The sequence below is a fragment of the Xyrauchen texanus genome, chromosome 23, assembly GCF_025860055.1.
Source record: "Xyrauchen texanus isolate HMW12.3.18 chromosome 23, RBS_HiC_50CHRs, whole genome shotgun sequence".
Classification (NCBI taxonomy): Eukaryota; Metazoa; Chordata; class Actinopteri; order Cypriniformes; family Catostomidae; genus Xyrauchen; species Xyrauchen texanus.
The window spans coordinates 24,538,360-24,550,300 of NC_068298.1; the positions used below are offsets into that span (position 1 = coordinate 24,538,360).

The window sequence follows — 11,941 nt, forward strand, 5'->3', positions numbered from 1 at the left end:
ACTTAGATGCACTACTTGTCTTTTACTTGAAGCTTTGTTAGGTTCACAATAATCAACAATATACTTGTAAGAAAGCTACAAATGTAAAACTACCACTGTGAAATATCCTGCTTAAGTCTTGCTTGCAAAGGTGGTTTGGTTAGATCGGCTTGTTCTTCCAAACTTTCATTCCTGGACTTGGGCTAGATCTGGTGCAGCATAAACCAACACCACATTTACCATAGTTACAATAGTGTTTACGGCTGTTAAGGAAGCCTGAAACTCAGTTATGGTAAGGGGTGTTACATTTCCGACATGCGGTTGACCAATCACAACACACTGGGCCAGCTGATCAATCAGAGCAGTCTGGGCTTTTTGTAAAGGGGGCTTTAAAGAAACAGGACCTAAATCAGAGTGTTTGAGCTGAGGATGAAAATAGGTTTAGCAGAAATGTACAGTATGAGAAAAAAATATATATTCTTTATATTAAAGCATGTAAACCTATTATAGTAGACCCCCAAAATAAATAAAAATATCACTTGTAAATTAGCATAATATGGGCTCTTTAACACAGATCCTGCTTCCCTGTGTTCTGTATCACATTTTGTTTTTTCTTGAACCGTCAAGCCAGCAAATAAAAATAGTTTTTTTAAGAAAGTCAAATGCCCACAAGTTTTTATTTATTTCCTTCTTTCCACAACAAAATCAAGGTTTCCAAAACCCAAAGCTAGAAAGCACCCTTTGCAGTTGACTTGTGGTCAGGCACCTGTTCGGCCTTCCATCCTCTACTGGCTGCATTTGGTGTAACCTTCCCATCTGACTTCACTCTCTCCTCAAAACAATTACTTTCAGCTTTGAAGGAAACCTCGGCTGATAGTGTTTGCTCTCCCAGCTCCATAACTTACAGATGAAGAATGCACCCCCACCCTATCCCCACCATCACATCCTATTTATATTTAATGTTTCTGGTGCTGGTGTTCCATTACACGTGGAGCTCAATTCTGGCAAACGAATGCTGAAGATTAGAAGAGCAGATAGCTGCTACTGCTGCAATGTGCTCTCTCTCTCTCTCTCTCTCTCTCTCTCTATCTCTCTCTCTCTTTCTCTCTGCCCCACCTCCCACTGTGGCCCACTAGCAGTAAACAGTGTGTGTTGACATATGGCCCTCAGAGATTTAATCACCTTTATTACATTTTGTCACAGAAAAATATGAAGTGATATAAGTTTGCACATTACTGTGTTTAAGTTATTGTGTGTATGTGTGTCTATGTGTTTTGGTACGGTATCTCTCTCTGCATGTATATCTGTGTATGCATACTGTAGGTCTATCCAAAATAACAGTCACTTAACAAAAAAGTGTTCATTTGAAAATATTTGCCTCTGTACATTTAATATTTATTGAATACATATTGAATCTTTGCATTGCATAAAACATGTAAATTATTCACTCATAATTACCTGTGTTTATTCACTTAGTTACTGTACATACTAAACCACTGTTGACTGAAGCTTATTTGTATTCATGGAGCAAACCTTGTGCCAAAGGAATCTTGTGATGATGTAACTTCATGCAATTACAGGCAGATGACAGTAACGCAAAATCTATTATTTCGTTTAATCTCTTTAGGAGAATGCATATCGGGCCATCAGGGACCCATCACTTAATCAAATCGAAATCAAAGTGAAAATGTCTGATAGGTGTGCAAGCCAAAGACTCCTCCTCAGCCTTTGTGAGTGATTGTAATCTGCTGTTCTCATTTCTGTAACCCTAGCCAATCCCATGCTTTCTCTTTGAAACAGGTCATTTGATGTTTTTGGTTACATTTAACTCCCCCTCCCCAACAAACACTTGCTTAACACCTGAAAACAATAAGTCATTTAATTAAGTCCTGGAATACAGGCATTTCTCTGATTGTTAATTCTTTTATCAATCTTTCTTACCTCCATCCTTTTCCTCTGGGCATCCAACCAAAAGATGTGGTCTCCGGGAAATGCAGGTAAAAAAAAAAAAAGCCATTAAACCCAAAAGCACATGACAGATTTGTGATGAGTGCGACAGTTATACTGAAGTTGTCTGGTAGCATGTTTTCTTTCTTTCTTTTTTTTTTTTGTGGAAGTGAATGCTCATGCTTTAGAGAATTGCTTCATTATGTGTTCCCCAATAGAAATAGCTAGTTGTTGGTGTGATTGGTGCTATAGATTTGGTATTTTAGAGTGAAGGACCTGGGATCAGAAACTAAGAAAATTTTTCAGCCCAAATTAAGTAATAGATGGAGGTCTGTTCAAAGCAATTATTTATTGAAGAGTTTTGGAGGTTTGTATTTCTGCCCATTTGTTTAAAATACATACTTTTTTCCTCCACAAAAAACTTATGTTCAATCTGTTGAGCTAACCAATTATCTCAAGTATTGCTCTCTACACGTTATTTTCCCTGTTGTGCCAAATGCTCCAAACCTCCTGATGTTCCATTCTCAAACTAGTCATGATGCTTTTATCCATTTTCAATTTGGACCACAAACATGAGAAACTGCTGCTTGCCCTCCCAGATCCCTGCAGACAATATAGTCTGCTTGTCACCTTCCAGTATACCTACAAAATAGGCTTCTTGGAAGCAATTGGCAAAAAAAAGACAGTGTTTGGACTGAGCCTTTATGTTTATGTCTCTCTCTCTGTCCTTGTGTCACAAGTTCTAGAAAGTTCTTTGTTTTTCACACAGCTGTCAATGTGCAGTTGCAAAGCGCATTCGATTCAGAATGGGAAAGAGACTGCAGGCCTTCAGGCACTTGGCTTTCTCAGCCATCATTTCAACTTATATTACGGTTTCTTGCTAATGGAATATGTAGAGTTAAGTGCATTGTCCTTAACTTTCACCAATGCAAGAGCTGGAAAATGTAGATTTTATATTTCCAATTGTGCTTTCAGCTCTTGCCACCTACCTGACTGTTCCTCCATCTACCTTTACTGCATCTCTTCTCTCTCTTTGTATTACCCTCTTGTATGAGCATTGTCCCTCCCCTGTGGTGAGTATGCTTATTAGGACAGATTTATACATCTACTGAAGCTTGAATTAAAAGTAACTCTAAGCACATTCTAATAGGGCTTTTGCAAGAACAAGAAAAAGTGTGAAAAAAATTGTGGAACGTTTCTCCCAGTTGTACTTGCATTTAATCATGACTAGTTTTCGACTGATATGGGTTTTTTAATGGCCGATGCCGATATACAGAGAGCTGATATGCCGATATATCACACAATTGAATATATAAAATTATTATAAAATTGCTCAAGTAAATAATAATGAACTCTTATTTAGCACTATATTTACTCAATTTCCCACAAAACAAACAAAAAAAAACAATATTGTATTTTAAATGGTAGATAGCAGTTTCTTCAGATTTCTTAGTCATCAAATTTTAGTAATTTATTTGCACATGAAGAAATTGTTAATATATTAGGAAAAGGGAAACAACAGTACACACAGTCGTCCAGCAACCATAGATGGCATGTCCACATTAACAATCACATTTACTCAAAGAATATTGAATCAACCCAATTGTACATACAGAGCATAGTGAATAAGACATTTACTTATCGTGGGCTGCATCTGAAAACGTAGGCAACTTCTACCTTGCTCCCTAATCAGTAAAAGGCTTAACTGACATCTATTTTTAATGAATGGAACTCTTCAGGAAACTGGTTTCCGAACAGTCTGAAAAGCACCTTATTTTCATCATGCCTCCATATACAACTTCGAGGCAGTATTTTTCTGCTTTCGTACTCAGCCTTGATGTTGCACTCATGCTCGTGCAGATCTAGCGCAAGCAGCAATCTCCTAACAGTTTAAATGACTTGGATCACCTGCTTGGATTTTCACAGACTGACCATTTGATTTGCGAATGAGAGGAGGTTTTGATCCTAAAGTTTTTGATTCTGGCTGATAGAATACATGCTACAGAGGAAGATGTTAGTTGAGCGCCTGACGGAAAGAAGATGCTGGATTTTCGTGAGGTTTGTGAATGACATCTGTTTAAATGAGATATCTGCATATTTGTAAACTGTTTATAATACAAGTTTTATTGATATTTGCCTTTTATCATTAGACAAGTTACAGGGAACTGTTGAGGAGAGGCTGATAGAATATGTGTTTTAGAGGTAAATAACTGAGCGTTCTACAGGACTCTGAATCTGCTGAAGTTGTGTGAGGTTGGTTTATTACATCTGTTTAAACTAGATATGTGCATATTTGCAGATGGTATATTAAATTAGTTTTATTGATATTTGCCTTTTTATCAAAGACAGTTAAAAGTTACAGGTAACTGTTGAGGAGAATTTTAAGTATAAGTCACTGAAATAAGGTCATATAACACATACTAAACATTTGTCCACAAAACTTTTGAGAACTGGATCTTGTAGCCTAGAGTTTATGCTACAAAATGATGTGAAAACCATCCTGATCAGTCATTCATACAAAATAATATAATGATTTCACTTTCGTAAGATAATTTTAGTGTTGAAAGGTAATATGCAAGGAGTCATGAATGGTCATGAATATTCATTTTAATTTACACCTGAAGAGACAAAAGACGCCTCCCCTGGGACTATCAATGAGGGATAGAGAATGAATGTGAGGAGACTTAATGATCCAAATCAAGTTTTATGTTAAAATAAGTAATATGACTACTTATTTTTAGACCTACACTACCGTTAAAAGAAGTCTCTTCTACTCACCAAGACTGTATTTATTTGATCCAAAATACAGAAACAACATTGATATTCTGAACAGTTTTCTATTTAAATATATTGTAAAATGCAATTTGTGATCAAAGCTGAATTTTCATTACTGCAGTCTTCAATGTCACATGATCCTTCAGAAATCATTATAATATGCTGATTTTCTAATATGGGCATATTTCAAGTGCATTTTACTCATTTACACCTGAACACATATTTGCAACCACAATCTTTGTTGATGAGAATGAGGCAGCATAAACACTAGATAACATATTATCTAAACATTCATATTATTTTTATATCATATTACATATCATATTTATATTATACAGCATACAATTTAAATACCTGCTTTAGCCAAAACAGCATTTAAATGTAACTAAAACTTGCTTATTAGGATACAGTATTATCAGTACTCTGAATCCTGGCTGGCAAGTCTGGAAACAGTCCCACTAGTAAAATATGTAAATTTTTATATAAAATAGCATGTCAACTATGGACTTACTCGTCCGAAATTGTATCCTCTGCTGGATCAAGTCTCTCTTCAAAATACAAATGTTCATCGGAGTCCCGCTCTTCTTCTGAGGAAAATGCTAACTCTTCCATACTATCCTGGAGCTTTCTCGCCTGTGTATCGTTGCAGACAAGCAGAAAAATGAATGAAATGTGTTTAAATCAAACCTCACAGTCGCCTGTGTATCGTTGCAAACAAGCAGAAAAATTAATGAAATGTGTTTACAACCTCACTGTCGGGGGCGTGTACATTTGCATTGATCGTCTCAGCACATTAGCGTATGAATGGTGCGCTCTGCTGGTGGGTGTGATCACATTACAGATAATTAGATAGCCTAGTAAAAACTGTACATTGCTTTGTTTCATACAGATTACATTGCAGGAGAATATTTGTTTTAAATTTGAAACAAATTTGAATGTTTCTGAAATATGATCGTGAACACAAAGACTCCTGAAAGCTCACCCTTTATATTTTCTTTATTTTACAAAAGCACAAGGTTTTGTTGTTATTGTGAGTGTACACAAATAAAAGTAGACCCTTTATAGTCTCTAATGATGTCTTACACTTATCTGAATACCCAAAAATGACAGAGTATTTTAAGTTGTTTCTGCTGTAATGACGAAAATATCCAGCAGGACGTGCTGGCACGTCCGTTGACCCCAGAGGTTAAAGCCTAATGGAAGTTTAAAGCTCATTTTAGACTTTGGTTGATTGGCACGAGAGTGGGTGGTGCTTCATTACTGTTCAAACCATGTATTTTACACTACAAGACCAATGTCGTCCCCGGCATAAGTGGAAAAATCGTAGACATTTTGGATCCAATTAACACCTGTCTTTAGCGTCATCCGGTTTCAAATGGATCACCCAGAATGCATTTTAAGTGTAAACAGGGCCTTATAATCAACCAAAACTGACCTTTCAAGAGCACAAGTAACCATAGCAATAAAATAAAGAACTCTTGGCAAGTTTGACTGTTTTATTTCACATTTTTCATCTTCCAAAAAATATATTTGCCCAGTAAAAGCCATGAAACCGCTTTTTCAAGATGATTTCTATCTTGATTTCTCATTGGCCCTATGACTGGCCTTGGCAAGTGGGATGAATTCAGTTTCATGTGAAGTATGAATCCACCTTTACTGTGGTGCCCACTTGCTCCTAACTCCTTAACTGACATGATGAATGGGGCCTGTTCCATTAAACTATGCCCAGCTCATGGTGCCATGAGCACATGGTTTAAGCTTGGAGTTGGCTAATGAATCTATGGGGAAAGGACAGGTTGTCCATTCAGTCTGCCACATGGCCCACACCCAACCTCTCACTAAACCATGTTTGCAATGGAAAGGGTCTTTGCAGTATGATCCCATAATGAGCCCACCTCAGTGGCCAAACACATTTAGTACTTGTCTCTGTCATATTCCTCTCTGGCCTAGTTTCAAATAGGAAAGGATTGTATAAAGAAATGTCTCCCATAATTGTACATATATAACCTGATTAATGTGTTTGTATTCCATAGTTTCTTTCCCATCTGAACATTAAAGGCAGTCTCCTCCAAAACCCCAAACCTCCCATGGGTATTTACATAAGTGTGTGCAGCTGGTGTGTATACACTGTTTGTATGTGTAAAGGGATTAATAGAAAGGTGGAGGTGAGAACCGGATTGGCAATATATATAATATTTTAATATGAAACTGAAACAAAAAGACAAACACACAAAGGTGTCAGACAGCTGGCCTTAAATCTCTCTCTCTCGCACTGCTGCTTCCAGTCGGCCTTTATCCCTCTCTGAGGATTGATTAGCCTGATTAGGGGCCGAGTGTGCAGAATCACGACCTGGCCTGCCCTCCGCCCTGCAACAGTATGTACCACCCGTACCACAATGTGTCCATTAAATGGAAAGTTCACCCAAAAATTGTAATTCTTTCATAAATTACTCAACCTCATGCCATCCCAGATATGCATGGCTGTCTTTCTTCTGTAGAACAGAAACAAAGATTTGTAGAAGAATATCTCTGCTCTGTAGATCCTTACAATGCAAGTTAATGGTGGCCAGAAATTTGATGCACCAAAAAGCACATAAAGTCCACATAAAAGTAATCCATAAGACTCCAGTGGTTTAATCAATATCTTCAGAAGCTATATGATAGGTGTGGGTGAGAAACAGATCAATATGTCTTTTTTTACCATAAATCTCCACTTTCACATTCATTTTCAAAATGTGAAAGAATGTAAAAGTGAAAGTTAAGATTTATAGTTCAACATGAATTAAATATTGATCTGTTTCTCACCTACACTTATCATATCGCTTCTGAAGACAAGGATGAAACCACTGGGTCATATTGATTTCTTTTATCTTGCCTTTATGTGCTTTTTGGAACGTCAAAGGTCACCATTCACATACATTGTATGGACCAACATATCTGAGATATTCTTAAAAAAAATCTTTGTTTGTGTTCTGCAGAAGAAAGTTATACACATCTGGGATGGCACGAGGGTGAGTAAATAAGATAATTTTCATTTTTGGGTGAACTGTCCCTTTAAGTGTCTCCTCTCAAGGCTGTGTTGAAGGAGCTCTCCAATGCAAGATCGGATCAGGAGCTTAATGCTGTTATTGTGCCACCAGACATGAAGCAGTCGACTTCTGACTATCTAATGCTTCTCTCTTTTCTTCCCTGCTCACTACTTAATCAGTTTGTTTTGTTGAGGATACTGCTGTCCCTCCCCTTTCGTTCTGCTCTGTCTGTATTTCTAACTATGAAATGAAAACTTGTCACTGTTCACTTTCATTGTTTAAAAGAAGGACATTCTGTCTAACATCTCCTCTTGTATTCCACACATGAAAACGCTAATGCTGGTTTGAAAAATGAGAGTGAGTGAATAAAATAATTTTCATTTTTGGTGAACTATGCCTTTCAGCTGCACTCTTTTTCTTACTACCTCACTGTGATCTCTCCTATTCTCCATTCATCTTTTGCAACATTTTGTGTCTTATACTCATGCTATGCTATTGTGAAAACACCTAACGGTCCCTTTTGTAATTTTGTATCTTCTTTGTTCTCTCTTTTAACAGACAACCGTCGCACTGGTTTGGAAAGATCCCGTTCGCGCCACAATGCAAACCCTATGGTCCGATGATCGCTTGCCGGCTAAGGACGTTTGCCAAGTGCCAAAGACCCAAGAGTGGGGACACTGAGGAGGGCTGAACAGGGATTGAGAGAATCTGTAATAGCCCCTCCTGGCATTTCTTGCACACCCATCATTCACATACCTACACATCAGCATGCATACAGAACGCAGAACAAACCTCTTTGAAAAGACATGATCACCTGTTCCAGACCTGTTACTTCATCAGATAACCATGACCCTTTCTCCTCTCTGCCTTAAATACCTGTACAATTTGATCTTACTTCATGTTGTGCTTCTTTTCATAGGGACTGTTAGATTTAGGAGTGTTTGAGATTTGTCTTTGTTTGTTATTTCCCTGACTGCACCGGTTCTCTTTATGTCTCAATGCATCTCCCGACGCTAACTCCCCTGATCTGGCTCACATCCATCCCTCTATCTGTAAACAATCAAATGATTGGCTGCAGTTTGAGCTCTCACGATTAAAATGTTCAAGCGCATACACACTCTTCTTGTTGACAGAGGGTCAAAAGCACCAGAGAGGACTGCGTGGTTCTGTATGCATATCAGTGAATGGACTTTATTCACTGCATTGATTGAACAAAAACCTTGGCTTGATTGATTCCGCCACCCCTTCTGCTATTTATTCTACATGACAGATAATGTTTAGATTTTCAGTAATTCCTTCACATTTCACCATCAGCCCTGCTCTGCAACATACAATCTCTGATCACTGCCACTCATCATATATTACAGAATATATACATGGAGCAACATGAAAAAAGCTGCTGATTTTAGCATCAGTGCTTCGGTGTGTAGACATCTGTGCTGTGTAGAAGCTGCCATAAGGTACCTGTGGTGGTTGAAAGATATTGCTTTGTAACAACAGTAAACACTTCAAACAAATGTAGACATTTTGAATGCAAAGTCAAAGGTTTTATTAAGCGAATCTGCTGGTTATGTGAAGCAAACAGGAATCAAAGAGATGCCATTGATTTTCTTTTTTCAAACATTTCACAGGATTTCTTTTGATTCCTTTCGAAGTCACTGTGCTTATAGCATTTAGTGTTCTTGTAAAGAGTATTTTAGTGAACTGTAGCTTAGTGTTTTGTCAAGATCCACTGGTCATCTTTAAGAGCTCTCAGATGTGCAACCTCTTCATCCCCTCCACGTTTTACCACGCCATCTCAGCCCTGTCTCAGATTTGAAAAGCGCAAAGCAGTTGTCCAAAACATTATCAAGGATCAGATTTACTCTACTAGACATCTTTAGCACCTCCTTTGTACTCAAAGCTCATTTTAGTGTGAATCTTTCATCTTTTGTGAAATATGTACTGTATGTAATCAGAATTTTCCAGATAATGCCTAAAGTCTTGCATAAGTACATATTAACCGGATTCCAGTGAAGAGGCCTCAGATGTAGAATAGTGATGTAGAAGCAGTGTTGACAACATTGTGGCTGTCGTCATGTGAAAACCATTAGCAAAAACACTCTGCCACCTCCCCAAACACTTGCTTGTGGCAGCAGTAGTCATTTGCCATGTTTTTGCCCCCCATTTCCATAACACTGCAGGCAAACTATATGCAAAACAGTGTATTCTCTCTTTTGGATGACTGGAGCAATGCTGCCTAACATACTGGTACATGTCTCACTGAAGTTCCAGCGAAGGCAATGTGAGTTTGCACACCCAATGCTTTCCTGGCCCCAATGTCCCACCAGAATCTATTTTTTGCCCATGCCCATGCCCATGCTTTTAAACAAACCCTGTTACTCCAGCCTTCTTTTCATACTGTGATTGTCATGCACTCTCAAGAGAGAGGAAAGGTTGAAATGCAATGTTTCGCAATCCATTGATTTTCTTTTCTAATTAAAACTGCCCTTTGAATGGTTTCCAGAGCCACACAAAAGAAGCTGTGCTGCTCACACGGCTCGCACTACCGGCTATTTAAAACTCATGTTAATGGTAATTACAGCATTTACACACTGTCAGTACAGAAGGATTCAACATGCAGTTTACCAGTCTGATCTGACTCAGAGACCTATAACATTCATTAATCTGACAGACAGCATCACTGGCAAACAAAAATATGTAACATTTGTAATAATTTTAAAATTTTATTTTGCCGAAATTGGTTTTGATATATGTGCCAAAATTTGACAATGAAAAAAGTAACTAGACTGAAATTGTATACATTATTAATATTGTTATGAATGAAAAGGAGAGTAAGAGGGAATAACTGATCAGTTGAAACTGATTAGTTAAAATCACACTAATATGAAGCTTCTGTTTGGTAAAAGTAAAGTGATGAATTGATCATACAGTACATGACCAATGGATGGATACCTAGCAGCAATTCAACCCTTCATAAACACTGACGAGAGGCCGAGCTCTTTCCAGAGAGAACTACAGCCCATTGATAGGATATAGATTATTCATCATTTTACAATGCTAATGTCAAATGTCTTCGAAATGTTCTTTAAAATGGTGTGTAATTTATAGATAGTTTTTTCTCTTTGTCCTAAAAAAACACTTTTATTTTATGCCATGCAGTGATAGACCCCTCCATTTGTGATCTTGGTGTTAAACTTGTGTATTACTAAAGGCTAATATATGTGTCATGTATTTGATGAGAATATTTTAGAGAATATATCATAATGCAGGTTAGAGTCTGCATATGACTGACTGTGTAACGTGTTAAAGTCAGATCCAATTCTTAAATGGATACAAGACAGAGGTCAGAAGGAGGCAAGAAAATATGAAGTTACTAGTGCCATTTATCTACATTTCCTCAATGTACTCAGTTCCGATTATATGATGGTGCACTTTAACTTGTTAAATATAGACCTGGAGCAATCTTTTAATTTGTGATATTCCTTAGCATATCATTGCCAAAATAGACCTATTGCATGTGTGGTAACTGTTCTTGACAAGTGATTCAATCTCCATTCTATTCAAATTCTCCCCCAGTCTCTCTCATTCCTTCTCACTGTAATTGGCACTTGGAACTAGATCAAAATTAAATGGGTAAGAACAATTACAGTACAACTGTCTCAGGACATTGTTTTATTTTTTAGGTAATGTAAGATTCCATAGCCCTGCCTTCTTTTTACCATTGTGTTTTATTGTCTTCTAAGCAATTTATATTTGTAATATCTTTGTTTATTTTTATCTGTGACTTAAAAAAGTGAAAATGGTTATGCACACTGTACCTGAGTATGTAACAAAATATCATACTAAAAAATAACCACTTTCTCAAAATGGCTTTTTGAGTGTTTTTTCCATTATAAATGCTGCTTTATCTTTATGCAGACTCACACAGTGTCCTTACCAGCTGTGATGCTATAGAGCAACAAATGATAAAAGCTTGCTTTTCCAAGCAAATCTGAGGTTTTGTCCATAGCAGAAGCAATAAGACTCTACATGTGACACACTGAAAAAATGTGCTTCACGTGGTAACATCTCAATTAAATTGTTTAATCCAATATATTGTATATTGGTAGCACTTCTCATTAATATTCACTTATTTTGGGATTATAAAGGGGTTCATTAATGACTAAGTCATTTACAAATTTGTACATTATTTTCATTCTTTTGACATC

At 37.2% G+C, this 11,941-nt stretch overlaps 1 protein-coding gene across 8 annotated transcripts in view; it reads left to right on the plus strand.

Annotated features, from left to right (window-relative positions):
• The window catches only part of diaph2 (diaphanous-related formin 2), a 559,041-nt gene extending 547,456 nt beyond the window's left edge, over nucleotides 1-11,585 (plus strand). For all 8 annotated transcript variants that reach the window (XM_052154718.1, XM_052154723.1, XM_052154724.1 and 5 more), the window contains one exon: nucleotides 8,289-11,585. In XM_052154718.1, coding sequence (XP_052010678.1) covers nucleotides 8,289-8,353 — 65 coding nt within the window. In that variant the 3' untranslated portion in view covers nucleotides 8,354-11,585. The remainder of the gene's footprint in view (nucleotides 1-8,288) is intronic.
• The last annotated feature ends 356 nt before the right edge of the window (nucleotides 11,586-11,941 follow it).